Source organism: Lycorma delicatula, chromosome 6, assembly GCF_047948215.1.
Source record: "Lycorma delicatula isolate Av1 chromosome 6, ASM4794821v1, whole genome shotgun sequence".
Classification (NCBI taxonomy): domain Eukaryota; kingdom Metazoa; phylum Arthropoda; class Insecta; order Hemiptera; family Fulgoridae; genus Lycorma; species Lycorma delicatula.
In genome coordinates, this window is record NC_134460.1 from 69742122 (window position 1) to 69766053 (window position 23932).

Consider the following 23932-nt stretch of genomic DNA (forward strand, 5'->3'; position numbering starts at 1 on the left):
AAAAAATGTTGAACCCAGAGCAAGAATTTAAATCAAACTGTTTAGTTTTTACTAATTAATGCAAAAGAACAAAAAGATGATTTGAATTCAAAAATGATTTAAAAAATAATTCATAAAAAAATTATCCCTTTTTCTTCAATTTCTTATTTTTACTTTTTGTAAATGGTTACCACAGCTATTTGTCACAAAGAAGTACACAAAGAAACATTATGGTCATTTTACAATTCAAACTTACTTCATGCCCTTTAACTTTCAGGGCACTTTTCCTGAAAAATGTTCCAAAAATTGTAGAACCATCACATTTTAAGGCTATGATGTACAGTCTTAGTTATGATCTTTATATCTAAACGAAAAAAAAAAATACTAATAAACTTGTAATTTGCTACAGGGAGATCTTAAAAATTGTATTTTTTACTTGCATCATATACTGTATAATAAATTTTAATTTACTGCAAAATTACTTTTTTTATTAAAATTTCTATTTTAAATCTAAAAAAAATTTTTTTAAAAATATTTTCTTAACTTATTTCGTAATAAACAAACAATTTTATTTTTAAAAATAAAAATAAGTGTAATATAATATTTATTAGAACTACAGGAAAATATGTATTAGTAACAAAACTTAAAAAAATGAAAACAGTAATGTTATAATATATGCAAAAGAGCACCGATTTATAAATAAAATAAAAAATGATCATGAAATGATACTCTGTAAACAATATAGTTACAGAAAATTAACAAAATAGTTATTCTAAAATATAAATTATCTATCAAATAAAAAGTAAGACATTTAAAAAAAAAAATGCATTCAAACAATTGGTTAGAAAGTTACAGAAGGATCACATGGGTATATCATCTCTTTGCAGTAACATAGGTAAATTAATTGTAAAAAAAAATATTTAAAAGTACAGAAAACTCTTTCAAAAGATATTTAGCAAGTCATAAAATCTTAGCAAACCAGAAAGGCAAACTATTCACACTAAATTGAGATTGGCATGACCAATAATAATCAGTAGCAATAAATGAATTAATATACAATCTACTATTTGTTTTATTTAGCAAAAACGAACAAAAGTTGTACATGAGTATTTAAGGTGTGAGTGTAATAAATAAATAAAGCAGTCTGGTTATACGCAGTATAGGTAAATAGAGTCATGAATATTTTAATATTTTTTTAGGGGATAATTATTAAACTCAAAAATCTAAGTAACTAAAAAAAAAGTTAAGAAACAAAATATAACATTAATTTGAAAAAAAAGACAAATTGTACATCATACATGGTAGAATACATAACATGGCAATATCAGACGTGAAGAAATTCAGGTAAACAAAAAATACCATATGAAAATAATTACTTATAATTATAAATAAATAAATAGGCCTCCACAAAAATAATCAGTGATATTTGTTTATATTTTCGTCAAAACAAACAGAATATATTAAAATTCAAAAATTTTAATTTTGATTTCAAACATAACAAATAAATAAAATATAACTAAAAAACTAATGGTTAACAATAACTTTAAATAATCTGTTTATGGACAGTATAAACATGTGCTTTTAAATTTCCTTTATATTGACATTTTTTGTCACAATATGGACACTTAAACTGTGGTTCTTTTCCACAACCAAACTGAAGATGTAATCTTAATCCTTGTCTGTATTTATAACCTCGTCCACACCTGTCGCATTTCCATTTAAGATCACCGCTTACAGCAGTCTGGGCAGTCATCTGTCCCAGAGTTTCCTTTAATTTCTGCCATATCTTTCCTATAATGATAAACAAATAGTCAAGTAAAACAATTAACGCTTTAACAAATAATTATTATATGAAATGTTGAAAAAACAGATTAATAAGATATACATTCTATTGCATTAATAGTATGTTTATAAATTAAAAACTTACCAAAGCAAGAAGCTGCAACTGTATGTAAGCAAGAAATTAATGAAAAACACAACACAGCTCTGGTGTAACCAGCAACCACAGAGAATTCATAAAACTTATTTCTCCAGTTTCTCTAGATCCAGTAGAAAACCATCCTCAGATTAATTTATATCACTTTATATTTAAATACTGTCCTGTATTTTAAAAATGGTATTTTATTTACACAATTCCTCATTATTTTGTATATTTCCATATAAGCATTTGTAAAAATGGTTACAAGACTTGCAGTTACTGCATTAAATTAACTGTTCATAAAATTCTATACTGTTTAACAAAATTTTAATCACTAGTACCCCTTATTTCTTCAAGATACACTTTATCTGTCGTAACAATCAGAAATATTACTGCAGTACTAATACAGAGATTACAACAATGTAAATATATGAAGATATGCGTATACATAAATAAACACGATCCAGCATCATGCTTACTCCAGCATGCAACCGACATCTTAAGATACGAAAAAAGAAATAATTTTTTATAGGGATAATATCAGTTATCATCTGTGAATAATGCCCCCTAAAAAATCGTAATTATAAAAAGTACAATACTACAAAAATATGTGTGGAGAATGTAGCAAACAATTAAGTAAAGGATTTCCCCGCCAATAACTGTCAAACTGGAATATTAATGCCACAAGAAGGAAATAAGTGTAGTATTAAACCATGAACAACAATTTAGATCAATAAAATGATGCTGCATTAAAAAAAAATTTCTGCATACATAAGGAGATATATGTGCAGTTTTAAACTGACAGTAAAACGATTAATACAGCATCTCTAATCCTAACAAACCAAAAATAATTTTGCTTTCAACAGCTTCCAAAAATAGAAGCGGTCAAAAATAGACTAATCGAGTCAAAAGCATACATCTGGTTGACAAAGTATTCAATTTTTAACACCTTCAAAAAAAAGAAATTGCCTTAGAACCTGAAAAAGAATATTGTCTGCAGATTGTAAAATATTATATCAGCATATAAAAATCCAGATAAGTACAAATTTTTAAAGGATTATTAAATAGTATAATACAATTAACACCTCCTCTACCCAATCACACATGATAAAGTAGACAACAATTTTTAACACAAGAAATAATTAACTACTATGTAAGCTAGTCAAGCAAAGTTGAGATGTGAGATACTCCTTTCTTCCATTACCATTTCATTCAGATTTTACGAGTAAGATACTTGACTCTATCCATCTTACAAGTACACATTAATTAAGCTTTTCATCCAACCTCTGTACAGTTTATCAAGCAGATGCAATCTCGTTAAATAAGCAAATAACTTGTTTACTACTAGAAGAAACTAGCACTACCACTAATGGAAATAGGTCAGGGACTCATAAAATTCCATGGCATTATTCACAGTAAAAGAAATAAAAGTTAATAAAAGGGAAGTATATAATACTGGGACGATCAACCCATACAGAGAATGCCTTTGGTCAGGGTGATCGGGGTAGTTTACTGTCTTGCCCAGGACCAACACTGATTCTTTAACATAGCTATTCACAAGATTAAAAATAATGTAAAGAATAATATTTAAAATAGATAAAATTAAGCTGTAAGATTTAGAATTTAATTAAGATTTTAATTAATAAAGACATTTTAATTAATTAATACAATATTTTAACTAATAAATTTTAATTAATAAATACAATATTCAATTTGCTTTTTTAAAAAAAAATTAAAAAATGAGAATTAAGAGAAACAAAATAATAAATAAATTATTTATTTCAACCAGGCATCATAGTAGTGGAAGGATGGCTAGAATACATTCTTAAGAAAAGAAGAGAATAAAAATGTTAGATGCACTAAAGGATAGATTAGAGTTATATCATTAGAAGAACCTAAACAGAGGTGGTGTGAACTAAAAATTGTCTTGGGTGCATTAGTAGCCTAAAGGAGAACAGTCTGTAACACAGACTGCACAGACAGCTGCTGTGACACATTAGGGTAAAGTACCTAAACATAGAAATATTAGGAAATGACATTTAATTAATTAAAAGGAAGGCTGTTTATATGAAAAGTAGTGTTATTATTGTCACACAAAAACAATAACCAATCATTACATTCATGATAATTGTCACAATCATACTGATTTAAGTGACCCAAAATGAATCACAAACCATTCAAAAATAAATCACAAATCATTCCAAAAAAAAATAAATAGCCATTCCGAAGAATAATTAGCATCCACGTCACACTTAGAAAGAAGAAAGTGACGACTGAAACCGTTTTCAGTTATCTTCTTTACCGAGATGAATATACAGTGTCACGTATAAGCATGTCAAGCCTGCATCATGCAGCTGATATTCAACCCTTCAAATGAAAACATTATTCTGTTCGTAAAAGGATTTGGCAATAATTACTCTTGCAAATTACAAAGGATTTGGAATGTAATTACTCTAAGACTAAAAACTTTTGACTGATATTTCTTGTATCTCAAGTACTTTACACGCATTACAGTCATGAAACAATGTATTTTATAAACTTTTTATACTTAGAAAGGATCCATGTATTCTCAGTAGTAAATTCCTCATACTTAATTCTATATGATAGGTGGTAATAATAACTGAACAAATGAAAAAAATTCAGAGTTTCAAACACAAGTGGAAGGTTTTAACAGAATAAAAAATCCAGAAGAAAATTAACATAAATCAATAATGTCTTTAAAAAACAAAATGTAATATAAGATGGTCAATTTTTAAAACACAACATAATTTATTTAAAAAGAAATAATAATAAAACTAATAAAAAATTAAAGCGTGTCACAATATATAAAATCTATACATTAAATTAAATTAATTTACCTAACAATGTATAAGTTATAATTTCTTTAAATCATTCATAATAGAAATACTACACATTTTTTTAATGAAAAATTACAATGAAATTTTTTTTTTCAAGTTGTTTAATAAAAATTGCTAAGTATAATATTATGCTTATTAACAATGTGGCGTTTTAAGGAATGCTTCTGGTGGCATTGCATCGGGCATAATGAGCATTTAAAACGTGGTTCCTTACCGCATTCAAAATTTTTATGTTTAAGAAAGCTAGTTTTTAACTTATAACAACGACCACAATTATTACAAATAAATTTACTTTCAATATTTACTTGAATATTGTTCATTAATTCATATTTATCAGACATATTGGTAAGTTTTTCTATTTCACCCAATTCACATTTAGTTTTATTATTCCTAGTGCATCCAAGATTTGACTTCTTATTAAAATTTAATTGAAATGACTTCCTCCAATAATCATGATCTGTATTTTCACAATATCTTCCATTCAAATATTTTGTAATACAAGCTGAAAACAAATATACAATGAAAAACATGGCATTACTGCAATAAAAAAAAAAATTATAACTACTAAAGTTTTAGTGCCTTATGATCACAGCATTCTGACACTTAAAAAAAAAAAAAAAACAGTTAAAAATGATGAAATTTTATAAATAATTAAAATAAAAAATTAAATTTCCGTGACAGAAGAATTCAATGGTAGTAGAAAAAATGAAAGAAAAAAGATTCTGACCTTATCAGTTGTACAAAGTTAAAAGAAAAGACTCTTAATAACTTAATACAAATAAAATTTATGCCGAATGGTTATGAGAATAAAACTACAATAAAAAAATGCTGAAAACCATCTAAATAAAAACAAATTTTGATTTAAAATAAATAAAAATAAAAATAAATTCTCAATTCATTTACCATCAAATATTTTTCTTTTCAATTTGTATATTCATTACACTTTAATTACAGTTTTTGAGCATTTTCTATTTATGATTTAATTATTAATTTACATATACAGGTTTAATTTTTTTTTAAAACAAATATTTAAATCCACCAGATACAGTTTAAATAAAAGATAAGAAGGTAAGAACATTCACCTATCTGTAGCACTTTTGGAGTATTACTCAATCATCAGAGAGCAAATCTATTAAACAAATAAAATTTTTTAACCATTATAAAAAATTAAATTAATATATATCTTTTTTAAATGATCTCATCTAATGTACATCAAACTGAAACGGTTAAAAAATTATTTTATACAGGTAAGTGAATACATTATAGTTGAACTTATTAATGATTGCTCTATCAATGAAAAAGAGATGTAATAATTATAGGAGCACAGGCATGTAAATGCATACATGTTAATATTAGTTATAATAGATTCTGTATAACAAATTAAACAGTATTCCTTATATCCTTATGTTGTATCCTTGAAATTTGAAGAAAAAATCAAATGCCAATGATCGAAGCCAGATTTAATAAACCAATCTCTGTAGATCATAAAGTCAATTTATAGAAACATTAAAAGGTACAGGTAGTTCATAACAAGCAGTTGGAATTTATTAGTAGCTAATAAAAAGATCTGTAAATTTGTTTAATACAATAAATTCTACCTAAATCGTAAACAGAAGAGTATTGTTGTGCGTGTGAACTTTTCTTTATTTTTCTGTTTATCAGCAAGAATATCTTTTTCAATTTGATTTCATCTTCAGTTCCTTTCCTTTATTGACAAACAATAACTATAAATGTGACAAATTATTAAAATACCTTATATTAAGTAATACATTTGTTATTTTACTTAAAACTATGTCATGCACAAACATGATATCTACATATCACCTGCACCTGGTGCATCATATATAAGAACATACTGGTAAACAATAAAAGTTCATTATTTAAATAATGTGACATGCTAATTAAAAATAGTTGTAAAAACATTTGGATAAAGGAAATAACTGAAGATGAGATAATACTCTGAAGATTCATTTTTTTAAAAGAAAATAATAAATCTATATAAATAAAAATGTAAAAATGTTTGTTTGTTCAAAATCTTAAATCTCCGAAAGTTCTTCTTTGAAATGGGGAAAGGGAAATGATAAAAAGTAAAATTGGGAAGGGAGAAAATAAAAGCGAGAAAGGAAAAGAGGGAAAGTTATATTTGTGAAGGTCCGTAATGTTCATTTTGTTAATGTTTTATCACACTTTCAATTGTGTTCATTTAATATATATATATATATACAAAATCTAGCACTAGCGAAGTATTGCCAGGTCTGCTAGTAAATAATAAAAATAAAAACATGATGAACACTATAATGTTTAGTACTTGTAGGGAATTCATCATAATTAGTTAATAAATAAAATTAAATGGGAATGAATCTAGAAATTAAAAAACTTTTAAAAAGAAGCAAAATAATATTTAATATAATAAGACTAAATTATCAGATGAAAGGAGTAAATTTGAGAAGAATATTAACTCAGAATATAAAGTAAAGTTAGTAAAGACAAAATTATTTAATTATGAAGTGCAGCAAAATTATATCAACACAATAAAAAAGCAGTCTTCAATTATTGGTAAAATAATAAACTGTAAAGCTCATAAACAAATAATTTTCTTCACACACAAAAATCCAAAAATATTATTATTCACACAAATTTATAAGGAATAATTAATTACAGGAGAGAATAACAGAGAATGAAAAGAAATTAACTTAAAAGCTATTTATTATATTAAGTTACTTTTATCAGTATAATTACTTTTATCATTATATTAAGTTACTTTTATATTTTTTTATGAAAAACAAAAAGTAAAACAAATTATGTATATTTACATATTGCATTAAACAAGACTGTGCATGTATAAATAAAAACAGTAACTTAAGTTTTTACAATAATTTAATTCCATATGTACATTTTTCACTATGTTCACAAAAATTAAATCGTACAAAAAGAAAAAGAATACAAACAACTAAATTGAAAAAAAAAATCATCTGAAAACTGTCAGAATTTCATTAACCCTTCGTTCAGTATTTAAATTTTATAACAATATGCCTTCTCTATAAGGATTCTTATTTTAAATTTTCATTAGAATTAAAAATTAAATTCTTTTTCTATTTTTTATTTATTCAGCAGTTACTCAATAGAAATTACAAAAGAGTTTCCATTTCACTTTATCTGTGTTTGATTTAAGGTTTACAAATTACTTATCGTATATAAAACATGTCAAATTCCAACAGATGGAAACGTTCATTAAAAAATAAGATTTATAGTTTCAAATTTACTTAAACACCTACAGCAAGCATAGGATAAATTAATTAAGATATAAATGAAAAACCATACTGAAGAATAACCATTCCCTTAAATAAATAATTATGAAAATTATATTTCCAAATTATTACATCCAAATTAATAAGCATCTAAGCTAATACAAGTGAATTTCAATTATTCAGAATGAGCTTATGTAAATAAATATTAACTAATATGAGTTGATTCATAATTTTATAGATATATTTTTAAAGATGAAGATAAGATTCATGACACAAAATGTCTGAACTTTTCTAGTAATTGAATTCAAGTTAACATACACTGACACACTAAGCAGACCATTTTAAAATTTGTTTGCTATCCAGTAAAAATACTTTCTTCTTTGGAAAACGAGTAGTTTATCCATAAAAAAGTACACTTACTCTTTTCAAAATATTGAGGAGGAAAACAATGTTTATAAATGTAGTAAAAGCTTTTGTTTACTGTGATACACACAACTACTTGGAGGATTTAATACATCAATAGACATGTATGTGTGTGTTATTTTAGATGGATTAACAATAGTGGTAGTAGGCGACTTGATATGAATCACAGTTACTCCCAAAACATCATAGCTAGTCAGAAGAAATTATAAGCATTCTACATCTGGTTTAATAAGCAAAGAGAAGAGTGGAATGACTCTTCGCAGAATCAAATATACTACAGTATATCAGCACGGCAAATCCATTGAAACACAGATTATATTCAAGAAAAATAACTGATCAAAAGGTTAACTAAACAAAAGTAGTAAACAGATTTGAAATATGTTTTAAATGCACAACTTAAAAATAAAAGTCTTCAATAAAAAAAGACATTTAAAACAAAAAAAATTAAATTAAAAACTTTGTAATCTACTTCGGCATATAAGACAATTTTTTATATAAAAAGAAACATCACGCACAATTCCACGCCAATAGTATCTTTCCATAATCGTAATGTAAGTTTTATCTCTTCCTCTATGCTCGAATTCATTAACTTCATGCGCATTTCTAACAATTCTCAAACGCGATTCAGCATCAAAAACAACTTCTCTTCCCTCATCCTTATTATTATCCTTTAATCTATGATACATTTTGCCATCACGTATGAAATAAGCTGAACACTTAAGTAAAAAATTTGCTTTATGAAAATGTTTAATGTAACTCGGTAATCCAAAACCATTTAAAAAATTGAAAATATCCATAAGATCATTTTTATCATCCTTAAACTTTTGCACCAAAGCCACTTCTTCAGATGTCATTATACAATCCTCTCTTCTTTGAAATGATCTTTTAGCCACTATCTCATTACTCACTGACAAGCCAATCATACTGAAGGCTGTAAATATAAATAATTACTTAATTAAAAAAAGATACATAACACATAACATGAGTACAGTACAAAATTTTAATTCTGACAGCCTTATTCATAAAACCTAACTACATAATTATAAAAATAATAAAGTGTAAATTTTAATTTCATTAATACAAAGAATGTATAATTATTTTATAAATCAGAAAATAAATTACCCATATATCATTTAACTCATTCATACAATCAATACACAACAGGTATATCCACAATAAAAATATAAAATATTCACACATAGAGTAGAACATCATTACTTAGAATATCAGTGATTGGAAATGTAAATAAACAAACTACTTCAAAGAAATCCCTTCAAATAAAAAAAAATAGAATTAAGATAAAAAGTGTAGTTATTCATACACTTTAGTGCATAAACAAACTTAATTTCTCATCAATTTTTTTGCATTTCAGTGAATGACCTTTAAAACTTAACATTGACATACACTAATGTTAGTTTAAATCATCTAAAAAACCTTAGTTATGACATTTTTTCAAATGTGCAAAAGCAATAAAAAATAAAAAGGAATCTTAGTACTAAAAAAGGTAATCTGTATGTTTTTATAAAATATTAATAATAAAATTAAAACAAAGGTAAATATATATTATAATACTAATTTAAGTTGAAACTTAATTCACATATAATTAATTGTCTAATATATATAGTTCTTCCCCTCTCTATCTTTCTCGTACCTACACACATCTACACAATTATTTTATAGTAAATATAGAATTTAAGTAATGACTTTTTATAATTTTATTTTTTAGACATGGTTAAAAACAAAACTTCACACAAATATGAGTACTATAATACTTTTCACTGAGATGCGATATAATCCTAACAAATTTATATCGGAACTGTACTCAGTTCAAGTTAAAGACACTTGACTGTATTTAATAATAATATTTAATAAAAGTTTTGCATTCACAAATCAATTATTATTATAACTAAACAGTTTGTGGATCAACATATTGTACTTGTGTAGTATTAATGGTTCCAAGATAACAACTACACATAAGGCTCTAATTAAGGACCAATTTTTTGGTACAATCAAAGCTAAATTTAAATTATAATTAAATACTACTACAGGCATGTTTTATTTTGAACACAGTTATCATTCAAATAAAATTACAATTCGACAAAATTATGATACCTTAGGCACTATTTTCAAACTGGTTTTACTATTTATTTTTTTGAGGTGTGTTCTAAAATTGATAAGACATCTGAATGCAAAACATCATAGGGTTGTACTAGATGCATAGACACTCAAGAGTGGTAGAAGTATAATGATGATTTTCAAGCAAAGAAAAGGATACTAAGATTAATTTATTGGCCCTGAACCAGTCAATAGAATTAGCATAACAATAACTAAAACCTGTACTCGAAGAATCGTTGATAAACAAAAACAGAAATGTAAGACCCCACATTTTTATCAAATTTTTCTGTAATTCTCTTTGACACCCTAGTAAAGATCTGTCAAATCTTTTCTTGAAGTGTTCTAAAAGTGTAAGGAAGGTGTGGATTTCCTAACAAAGCAGAGGATGTTCAGTAATTATTAAAAAAAACATAAAATTTCCTGAAACTACTTTGTATATTATGCCAGCAATCTAACAGTACTAAACTCCATTATAAAAAAAGCTTAAAAAAATTCATAATCATTAAGATGTTTCCTCTATGTGGCGAAGATTTTGAATCAATAAATCTGGTTTAAAATACTTTTAAAGGCATGAAACTTATGTAGCAAAAAAAGCTTGTGAGAAATGTGTTAAAATTGATCACACTGGGGTGTTGGATTTGATCCAACACCTCCTCAGATTTTTCAACTTTTTTGAAACAATAACAATAGCTTTCTATTAAATAGCTGTAAGTAATTTTACTGATTTAATCCTTTAAAAAAAATATTATAATGTAGTTATGAGGTTAATTCCAGTAAAATATGTAAATTAAGAATTGATTGATCATAGCAAAGTTTTTGTGTAAACTTGACCATTTTTACACTGTGTAAAAATCATAAACAGCAAAATTCTTTATAATAGTAATTTTCAACTGATATCTTGAACCTTACAAAAAGAATCTCAATGGGAAAAACAACTGGAAAGGGTATTTGTTAGGACACTATATAAAAAAACTTATTTTGACTGATGGTAAAAATATTTGGTTTTATTAACTCATAAATTATGATTGGTATGTGTATTCAATATCCAGATATATGAAAAAGCAGTTTAAATTGTAATTATGTAATAAAAAAGTTACATTAAAAAATCTTAGCCATAACATAGCAAAGCACTTTTATTTCTGTTCACCTTATTAAAACATAACGCACTCTGTAATATGAAATATTAAATCATTTTTGCTATTCTAAATATCATGTGCTCTGGTATTGTTTCCACACTGGAGAACTATTTCTGTATTACATTGTATTAATTTATAATTAATTTCGTGGGTCAAAGGTGCAAACGCTTAAATGCCAGTATTGCTAAGCAGGAAGTTTAATAGTAGCATGGTCAAACCACATTAGTCTAATATTTTAAAGGCCCTTTCGAGACTGTCCCCAGCCACCTTATTTTGTTAGGTTCTACTAAACCACACACACATCCTGTCCTGAAAATCCATGGATGTAACAAGCTACAGATTCACCCCTTACACAAACAAGGGACTTGGCTGCTAATCCCCTCCTAATCAAGAAAGTTGCATTTGGAGCCATTCTGTGTAACAAGTGAATTTATTATTAATCCTATACAAAAGATTTACTCAATTTTCAGTTCTTTCACACAAAATCAGATGTCACTAATTTCACACATTCATTTATTAAGAATAAGAAACATAAGACGTTTTTAACAAAAATCATTTACAGACTACAAAAAAATTAGCAAAAATGAATCTTTTTTTGTTGATCCAGAGGTACTTTCAAAGAGAAGATCCATTTTCATAAGAAAATCCATAGAGATTCCAGAAGTGTCATTAGAACCCTTACTTTAGCAACTTTACTTACTTTAGTAAAGTAAATGACTGAATCCACAAGCAGTGACTACATAACCTCCTATTCAACATATTTTTATTATTATTATTTATATATTTGTATATTATTTAAATGAAAAATATGTTATGTATTTTATTATTCAAATCTAAAGAGATTTTTCTATAAACAAAATAATCTCCAAAAAAATAAATAAATAAATCTATTTGGTAAACAATTACTTTTTCTGCAAACTTTACTTGTTCATTATTAATTTCTGAACAGTACTGGATAAAGATATATTAATTTTGTTACATTTATTTACAATATATTTGTTACAATTATTTTGCAGTACATGGTTCTCAAGAGTAAAAGAGTTCATTATACCAGCCCACAACACTAGCCCTAATAGATCTTGGCAACCATCTAGAATTTGTACAGCAACTAACTGCAGCAATAATGAGGGTAAAACAGCTTTTAGCTAATAATACAGTCATTTGCATTTATCTAAATATGTTACTAGTCATTATACTTCAGATTTCCCCTCTTAGCAAAGAGCATGTCATTTGCATATATGTAAGTAAAAGTACAAGGTACTTAATAGAATGGATTAGTCAACCGATAAAAAAACCAAAAATAAAAACTAATAAAGTACATTGAACAAAAAAATATAGTTTTTATAATTAACAGTTTAATATCTCACTTATTTTAAATACACTATTTGTAATTAAAGGAAATCAGAACAGGAAAATAAAATAAAATACATCATGACAAATAAGCAGAGAAATTTTTTTTTATTATTCAATATAATAAATTAATTTAAAAATTGCATTCTTTATTGTATATAATTAAATACTGCAATAAAAATAATACTGAACAGTAAATTAGTTTATTTACCACAACTGCAGACTTATTCTATTAAAAAAATAATAGCTTAAAGATTACAGCAAAATATAAACTGCATTTTTAATTATCTTTTAAGCAATTTAAATAATAATTAAACTATCTGTAAGTACATAAATAAATAGGTGTTAACACTTTTAATCCTATCAACTTCAGGTACACATATTTCTGAAACCAGAGGGATTTTAAGTTGTTTAAAAATACTTTTATAATTTTATTTTCTGTAAGGTAATAAAAACATAACGCACTTTATTTTTAATAACATTTTATCCACTTGTTTTAATTACCAACTAATTTATGATCACTGAAACTAGTATTAAGCATTAAAAACTAAAAATAAATATATCAAGAATCTATGATTATCATCCACTTCTGAAAAAACATGTCTATATATACATCAATTTCAAATGAAATTAATTTCAAAATATATAAAAATTAGAATTTCAAATGAAAAGACAAATATATATATATATATATATCACTAGAATAATCATGCAAAAACAGACACTGGAAATTAAATACAACATAATCCTGAACAGATAAAGATAATTAAAGTCAATCAAAAAGAACACAGTGGATTTTAATAAAAAATGAAATACTTGTATCTTGTCCAGCATAATACTGAAGCTCTGCTTTGAGTTTTAGGTTCATTTGAGAGCCAATATGTATAAATCTACTTTATAATTTCAATGGTACTGACAGGTTAACGTAAATCAAAAGTAATGGTGCAACACTAATTCACAGAAGCTAGCAAAGAATATTAAAATTTTTATCAAAATGTGCCTAAACTGAATTCTATTTTTCTCTTCATATATAAAATTCAAATATAAACGTTTAATATCCCTCTTAAACATTAAAAATAAATATTAAACTGCCTTTTCAAATTTTATTTCTGTAATCAATCGATTTCACTCATTAGATCTGGATGTTTGTTCAATATGTGAGACTTTAAACCAGACTTTTGATGAGCCTTTTTTGTACAATAAGGGCACTGAAATTGTGGTTCTTTACCACATTCAAATTTCTGATGTTTTTTTAAGCTACGTTCATGTTTATATAATTTACCACAAAAATCACAGAAATATAAAAGACATTTTCCACAATCTTGTGATCTGTGCGTTCGTAGGCTCATCTCATGTTTGTAACACTTTCCACAAGCCTCACAAGAGTATACAGTTGACTGAAAATTTGACTGATTTACTCTCGAATTCATTCTGATATAATCATCACCTGTAAAATTACACAATAAGCATGACAAAAACTATTTAATAATAAAATTCTTTTAATAAATGAAATAAAACATCTCTAATCATGTACAATTAAACAGAGGTAAGCAATTCAATAAAACAACAGGTTTTATTGACAAAAAACTGCATAAAAAACATAATTATATTGATTTATACGTATAAAAAGCATTAAATTAGCAAAACGAGGATAATTAAAATACATAAATATTTACAACAATAATTATACTTCTACCATTCACCAAATATGTTGCTGGTGAATATGGGCAAATATGATGTAAAAATAATCCTGATTGAAATCGATTTAAAGCAAGATATAAAATTCTTTATATTCATTATGAAGAAGATTAAACAAGCTTCATATCACCAGCACTGTATATCATATATATATATATATCAATAACTGACTGAAAGGTAATTTTTAACGCGTGCACGCACGCACGCACACATACTTACCATAATAGGAAAGTTGATGAGTTACTTTATTTGAGGGCAAGGCCAATCAACACCGTGGTAAACTATAAAACCATCCATTAAATTATAAAATTAATTCATCACAGCAAGGATTTAAAAATGTTTCATCAACGAGTCGTCCAATCCTCCTACAACATGGTTACAGACAAAAACAGCCAACAAGAGAAAAATAATTTATAAATCATATTTTTTAAATTTATTACCCTTTTAGTTTATGATAAAAAGAAATTCAAAAGGGCTCATTTTTTAAAGTGGTCAAAAGTGAGTCTTTCTTTTCTTTAAAAATAAAAATTAGACTACATTCTACCACTTTTATCAAATTTTTTTTCAATCGTTTATTATAGTGATGTTACTCATCAAACATAATTACTACAGACCTGATTACATGGAAGATCATCAATCCGTAATTAAAACAAGAGGTACGCTAAATGGGTATTGAAATAAATATTATAAAATAAGAAACTGCTCAAACACTATTAAAAACGATATTTAAATCTAAAACTAGAAGGGTAGTTGATTGTAAAACAACATCAGTAAATATTATGGAATTAGTAGGTAACAAAAACGAATAAATTAATTATCAAATGAAAAATACTTACAAAACAAATATTTCTACGAGCATTTGTCGAATAAAGCTAAAAAATAAAAAAATTGCTGTTGACAAAACAAATAAGTATTATTTTACATGAACCCAAAAAAAAAAAAATTCTAGCATTTTCTGTCAAAAATGTTTTTATTTTCATTCTAAAAACACTAGTGGAAATACTAGTTTTGTAAGTACATTTTATATGTAAATTTTTTATTTGTTGATTTGTTTATTAAAGCAGATTTAAGACATCTTTTAAGCAACATTTTGAGTGATTTCTGATTTATCAAATTAATCTATAAATACATATTATCAAACTTTTAACATTAAATATACTCAAAATTACAATTAATAAAAAATAATTATTGATTCACATATTTTGATGGCAAAATTAATTTACTGCAACTAAATGGGAGTTTAGAATTTAACTTTAAAAAATATACATATATATATAAACATTTCAAGTAAAATATTATACATGTTAGGATTTTATAATAACAGTCAAACACTAATTCAAATAAAAAGGAGAATACATTAAAAGAAATTACCAATTTTAAAACAGATTTATTAACAAAATAAAAAACACTGCTATATATGATTAAAAATTACATATTAAAACATTATATAATTTACAAATGAATAAACAAAAGAATGTATGAAATAAAAAATAAGCGTACATTTTGTTTTTCATTAAGATGTTACTAGAATTTATAATGTAAACAGAAGGTTATATTAATTTAAAAATAATGTTTTGCATTTATATAAATACAGGGGCTTATAAAAAAAAAGAGAGTATGCATGCATGAATCAAGTGTGAACACATAGTTATAAAATTAATCTCATAAATCTGAACATAATTCTATAAACATTCAAAACGGAATATTAATATTTTAATTTTTTTATAAATCTAAATAAATATTTTCTCAGAAAATTAGGCTGAACACACTTTGGTTTTATCATAGATGTAAACCACCAAAAAACTGCCCCCAAGAAAGATTTAACTTGAACTCAGTTCAAGTATGTCTTGAAGTATTGTACTATGATCAATACTACTAAGCATTTATTATTAGAATAATTTTTTATTCGAATATTATTTTATTATACAAAAAAATATTATTTCTTTTATTCAAATATTGAAAATTTTCTTTATTTTCATTTTTAATAAAATGAAAATAAAGAAAATTAGAAAAGATAAAAGTTGAAATCAATTATGAATTCCAACTATTACTATGATGACGTAATATATGTGATTTGAGAGCACCTTTATAAAAAGTCTTTTTGCCACAAAACATACAACTGAACTGAGGTTCTTTCCCACATTGTAATTTTTGATGTTTTTTTAAACTTCGTTCATGTTTATATACATGATCACAAGTTGGACATGGAAAAACCTCCATTTTATTGCAATCGTTTTTGTGTCTAATCAAGCTCGCTTCACTTTTATAACATCTATTACATACATCGCATACAAAAGGTGTTCTTTCATAAACAGATTTCACATAACGACTTCTCCATGTACTGCTGTTAAAAACATCCATCGTTGAATCGTCATCTGCAAAATTAAGCACAGACAGCCATAATAAAAACAAAAAAAATTATGTGTTCAGTGTTTCTTTAAAATGAATTTGTACTACAATTATTTATAAATAACTTACTAAACAATTTCAACTATTAAAGATATTTTTAACCTCGGTGACAGGCAACAATAAAATTCAGCACTAACTGTTACTGACTAAACTACAGCTGCATCTTAATTACTACACAAAAAAATATTACACTACAAATGTAGCAGGAAAACCAAAATAAAGTAAGTAAAAAATGAAACTGATAACTCATTTTACTTTTTGTGCCGATTAATAAAAATAAAAACAAAGCTATTCTACAATTGCATGCACTGAAAGTTACCATTATTTTCAACACACTACAGACAAGGAAGATTTGATCTTTATTAATTGTGAAATGTATGGGTGTTACATACCACGGACTCCTAATTTACAACCAGTTGCTTTTTTCATGAGCAGGGATATCCCTTTGACTGGTTTAAGGTTCACATTACCTTTAGATTTCATGAGATCTTTATATACCCAAACTATTTAAGAGGTATGAATTGTGAGGATTAAATGGTTTTAACCTACATTAATGATTTCTGTTGGAATCACCTAAAGTGATAAGTGTTGTTTGAACATTTTAATTTTTTATTTTTACTTTAATTTTTTTAAATATAAACCTGCTGAAAATATTCTTTGTACTATTTCTTAACAATCAATATGGTGACCTAGGTTTAGACTTTATAAACTTTTTGTAAACAGTTCATAAATGCAATTTTGTTTTCCAGTTTATATCTTATAATTCAGAAAGATTACTGCTGTCTACTTATGTATCATTGAAATAAATTAAAATAAATGTTTTATATCACCTACAGTGATTTAAATCTGTCCTTTCTTCTTGCCTTTGAAAAGCAAGGGAAAATGCTCCAGCATTTTAACATTATTTTAAGGATTTCACTATTTTTTCACTGTGCTTTATATGTGATTTAAGCATTTCACTATTTTTTCACTGTGCTTTATATGTGATAAAAATTTTTTTACATTAAGTTTTTAAAAGGGATTTAAAATTTGTAAGATATTCATTTTCTTGTAAAGAAAACTGCTTTACCCCCCCCCCTCATATGGTGAACTTATTTTACAATATCTATCGCAATGTTTTAGTTGAATAACTATTTTTCTATGCATTTGGGTAATGTTGCACAAAATGTAATGGTTATTTAAAAATTTTTCTGTTACTTAAATTTATCATAATTTTTTTTTAAGAAATGACTGACATTATTATGATAATTTATAAAGTTATTAACGATTTAATTATAACATAAAAAAACGAACAGCAATCACTTCAAATAGTCCAAGAAACATGATTACTTAACCACAAAATATAAAGTAATAAAATTAATTATAATACGTAATGATATGAAGAAAAAAGTATTTGAAAGATAATTAATGCGCAACAGCAACGCCATCTAAGAAAGTAATACTTTTGAATGTCTCACAAAGAAAGCAATAACAAATTTTAGTGCAATAGATTAATTAATAAGTGCAATTAGCTCAACTTCTATTAACAAACAAATATCATTTAAAGTACTGTCGATATTTTAGGTATTAAAGTAACAGTGATGTTAACAAAGAAAGCTTTATGCCATCAATGGGTAGTTTGATCGACTTAAAAGATAAGTTTGATTACGCAACATTAGAATATGGCAAGTTTAAACGATTCAACTGCTGAATGACCTAATGTGTTGACTAAAGTATCAAATTAAAGTGAAGACTCAGTTAATGTGGCATTCATACAAATGATATTGTAACTAGAAATACATGTGTGTATAATCAAAGAAGAGAAGGTATGAGTATGAGTGGTTTTGAGGCCACAACAGACCACATAACTATGTTTTCACACATTACATACATAATCTAATCTTTTAATTAAAATATTTTTATTTAATTTCATCCAAAAAAATGCATTGAAAATCATCCCCAGTTAAGTCAGCAAAATGATTTCAAAAAACCTATAGCACAATTTATTATTACCTTGAGTATGGGCACTCTATTCTGTAATGAACAAGACAGTTTTCCCAAAAAGACGAAGCTCTACTAGTTAAAGGATGTGCTTCACTGCAGACCTAGCACAAGATCTTATCATAACTAAGAATGGTATGGCAAATTTCAGATGTAATTCTCTGTCAATATACAAATAATATAATTACGAACTAACAAATAATATTTTAGAAACTATAATATAAGAAAGTTATCTACATAAATAACTGATCAAGATACTCATGAGAAATATTTACAGGCATAAAGTAATTTCTATCCCAAATTACAATTACTGAAGTTTTATTATCATCATTTTAAACAAATTAAAAAATAACAGATTATTTCTTGCCAAAATTATCTTATCTTAATTATCTTTAAATCAAAATACAGAAGGTTATAAATTTCAATAAGCTTAATAAATGGCAATTTTTTTGCAATGCTTATATTTGACAATCAGCGACAAAATTTATATAAAATTATTCTTAATATTTATGTAAAATTATTATTATTTAATGGTAAAACCAAACAGGGTTTATTTCAATATAATAATTTTTTAAACTTATATTTTTAACATGAAGCCTTCTTCTCACATTTATAATACTTATTTCCATTCTGGCATAAGCTACTATTTTTGCCAGATTTATTTCTGCACACCAAGACATCTATGGACTAGGTAAAGTTAAAAAGTGTATTTGAATTGTGTCTTTCTATTACTGTGTGTTTGCACATTTGAAAATATTTAAGCGAGTTAGATGTGACCCTTGTAAATGTAAATATCTAACTTATAGTTAATACAGCAGCTTTTGTTACTGGTTTTAATGAATCGGCTAACACATATAACCAAATCCCAAATTCATGGACACTAACAACTTCCTTGATAATCTATACATACACAAAAATAAACCATGTCTTAACACACTTGAATCTTATCAAATACACTAACCAATAGCAATGGTACAACAGCAATAATCTAAGCTGATACCAGAGCAGAAAAGTAATCTAAACCCAAAGCAATGCTGATCATTGAAGATGTGCACAAAAGCTTCCAAAAATATATAAGCGTATTAAAAAATAATGTATAAAAATAAGTTTGGTTCAATTCGCCATTTAGTAATAATAGTTTTGTAGTAATTTTTTTTTTTTAATAAAAATATCTTTCTTTGTTGAAGACACTTTCTGAAAAATGTCACATTAAAATGCACACTTGGGCAGACATGTGAACAAAAGTGACAGAAAATAAGGCATTTCTTAACAATGTACTAGTAATATATTATTACAAATTTATTTACACAGACAAAGAGTTTCAAAATAATAAATGTATTGCAATATACTGATCTCCATCAAAGCATTCATCCTAAAAAATCATTTAACATATAATTATTTAGAAGAAAAAAAGAGTCAACTAAAAACTCTGAACATTATTCAAAATATTTATATATTTGCTTAAAGTTAGCAATATTTTATTTATATATTTTTTTAATTGAGTGATAACAATATACTTGATCAAGCACTTTGTTATCTATGCACAGACAATGGCATATGAATTCGTAAATTAACTGACCCAATAATAAAGCACTTAGCAGTACAGTTTTCTCACATTTTTTTTTTAGCATAACATATTTATCTTCAATTAAAAGTAACGGATTTCCTCAGGAGTATCTAATTATTTCAGATCTGTATACGTATAATGTAAATAATCTAAAATATTAATTTGTTATTATGAGTATTACATTATAGAAGGTAATCTGTTGTAAAAAAAACTTAATTATTATTAATTATCTGCAATTTAAAATAAGTAAATTTTTAAGGAAAAGAACATCATCACTATAAAAAATAATTGTTATTTTAAGAGCTAATTCTAATAAAAGATTTCATACTTATATATATATATATATATATACATATATAATTTGTGTTCAAGAGTTTTAGTAAGAACCTTATTATGAGAATGGATTCCCCAAACACGTATTATTAATATAATTTACTAAAAATATATAACTACAATGTTTCATGAGACTGCACCCACAACCTTTCCTAACATCACAGAAGAACAATGCATAATTACAGTGGAAAACTGATATTACAATACAATCAAATAAAACTAAAAATTTTATTGAACATAATCAACTACTAATGTACAAAATTATAAAACTATTTAAACAACCATCCTATCGGAAAAAATTCACAATTTTATTCTAGGATTGCACTCACAATGTCTCAGTGCAACATCAGCCAGACATACAAAATACTTATAATTTATATGAAATCTACATCAAAGCTGTCAGAAAGTAATTTTAATAAACCGGCATACACTCACAACATCATTGATTTTATTTACTAATCTTAGTTATTTCTAACATCCAGCTGATCATGTACTGACACATCAGGGATAGGAATGAGGGAAGGGGTATGATCATGCACTGAACATGTAAATGTTCCTGGAATGAAATTGTGATTTTTTATTGGTTATTTTTCTTACAAAAACTAAAAATAGAAAAACATTATCTAAAACTAGGTATTCAGATTCAATATATTCCAGGATGCATTTCTCATTAAACCTGTTTTACTACATGTTAAAAGTGAATGTATATAACTTTATGGTATGTGTGACACTATGTATCACACGTATTATAGAGGATAATAAAATCAACTGAAACTCATAGTTTTATGGAAAAACAAAACATTTTTTCAATGAAAACTAACTTTATAAAATGTACTTGCTTTGCTAATTATCAGCCTACAACAAATAAACTTTTGCATCAAATTACAAATACTAATTAACTATGAAAAAAAACTGAATCAATATATAAAACTCACCGATTCAATATATAAAAAAAATTAATTACTTCTAAAAAAATACACACTTCAACAAATACTTAAAATAGAAATTTCATTTCAATAATTTATTTTTCATACAATCATTTCTTTTCCAAAAACTAATAAAATCATATATTGAAATTTAAATCAAAATAGTCTGAATGTCTTTTATAAACATGGGATTTTAAAGATTGCTTTTGGTAACACTGATATTTGCAATAAGGACATCTCAACTGAGGTTCTTTTCCACATTCTACCCGTTTATGGAATCTTAAACTCCTTTTATACTTGTAATTCTTTCCACAATCTTCACAAGAAAATAAGACACCGTCCATACTTCTCATAGATACAGGCTGATTCAAACTAAGCTGATCGAGATGAGTCTGTACTGTAAAAATTATGTTAAGATTAGTCTAAAAATAACACGTTATATAACATATGTGCATGACAAAGGAAGAAAAACATAACAAATAAAAAGAAGAAAATGAGCGTTTAAAAGGTAAAGTACTACAATTTTATTATCAACATATAGTCTCAGTGTTTTTAAATTAAAATTTTATTGTCAAAAATTATTATACAAATTAGTCTTAGCTGCTGCACTTTCCGTTTACACCAAATTGAAGAAGTAGCAAAGTTTTATAAACTAGTCATGATACTGCCTTGAAATCATCCACAATACACTTAATTTTTATAAAGTTTGTGCTATGTGGATCCAAAAAACTTACAATACTGCATAAGTTCACTAAGACATCTGTCAACACAAACTGCTAGGATAATGATGATAATGCTTTCTTGGAAACAATCGTCAACATTGATGGAACTGGATCTACCATTCTGAGCCAGAGCATAAATGGTGAAGTACAGAATGGGAACACCTTTAACTGCCTAATGAAAAATTTTAAAAATCAATAATCAGGAAGAAAATTGACTTTAACAGTATTCACAAGGCTCAGTATAAAAAATTATAAGTAAGGTGCTGAACAGAATGCAATTTGACGCAAATGCTGAGGAAAAATATCAAAAAGCAGTTTACTGTTACACAACAGTACCCGTCTGTGTATATTAAATCAATCTCATCCCCAACCACATTTTAACCAACCGATCAATTCATCTCCAAGCAAGAAGTAATTAAAGTGGTGCATGTGAGGCTTGTTACTCAATCAAAAACTTATTTTTTGGCAAAAAGAAGCTTCTACAATGATGAAATTAGTGGATTGAAAAGGAAGAGGATTACGTTGAAAAATGTTATTATAGATGATGTTTACTGAAAAACATTTATATATATATATATATATATAAAATATCTACCCCACTTTTTTCTACATTTGAATATCAGTCCTGCAACATTAAGAACAGAACAGCTTTCTTAAAAGCTTAACTGGAGTTTAAATTGTACACAAATTACATTTTCAGAAATTTTGTGTCTATTCTCACTTATGTTAAATCAATATTAAATTACTCATTGATAAATATATTCATAGTCAATATACTCATAGTCATTTACAAAAAGTGTAAACTATGTCAGCGATTAAAATAATCGCTGATACCCACTAATAAATGATACATTAGTGAAAAGTGTTGAAAATTGTACTAATTACTTTCGCTCAAGTTCAAGATAGAGATTCATTCACTGGTAAACCAGATACAAATAAAAACAGGTTTTCATTGAAGTTATATATAGATATATAAACACACACTAATTTGTAATTTAATATTTAATTTTTTTTTAATTAGGATAGAGATAAATGATTCAAAAATGTATTTTTACACCTAGCAAAAAAGTGATTTTCCTACTGAAGAGGAAATGCAACTAAATTGCATTCAAGATGTCTGGAAGAAAGGGGGCAAAAGTACTAAATTGTTATCAAATTTTTAAAAAAAATTTAAATACTGCCATTTTTTAGTTTAAACAATTTCTAAAGAAAAAATTAAACATTGATTTCAACTTCTTATACACTAGAGATATTAATTTTAAATAAAAGA

At 25.8% G+C, this 23932-nt stretch overlaps 2 protein-coding genes across 4 annotated transcripts in view; both read right to left on the reverse strand.

Annotated features, from left to right (window-relative positions):
- LOC142327116 (uncharacterized) overlaps positions 1-23932 on the reverse strand; it is a 462885-nt gene that overhangs the window by 289289 nt on the left and 149664 nt on the right. The window lies entirely within an intron of this gene.
- On the reverse strand, positions 1422-14470 carry LOC142326513 (uncharacterized). Its single transcript, XM_075369090.1, has 3 exons — positions 14157-14470; positions 9046-9357; positions 1422-1770 (listed from the first exon to the last, which is right to left on the reverse strand). Exons 1-3 carry the CDS (start codon positions 14455-14457, stop codon positions 1523-1525), a joined length of 861 nt encoding a protein of 286 aa, XP_075225205.1. The 5' UTR covers positions 14458-14470; the 3' UTR covers positions 1422-1522.

Excerpts from the sequence above, each read along its gene's own strand:
- LOC142326513 (XM_075369090.1), bottom strand. The coding sequence starts at position 14,457 with ATGAATTCGAGAGTAAATCAGTCAAATTTTCAGTCAACTGTATACTCT. Across the intron at positions 9,358-14,156 it reads CAAACATCCAGATCTAATGA|CCTTCAGTATGATTGGCTTG; the intron begins GTGAAATCGATT and ends TTATATTTACAG. Across the intron at positions 1,771-9,045 it reads TGTTTTTGATGCTGAATCGC|GAAAGATATGGCAGAAATTA; the intron begins GTTTGAGAATTG and ends TTATCATTATAG.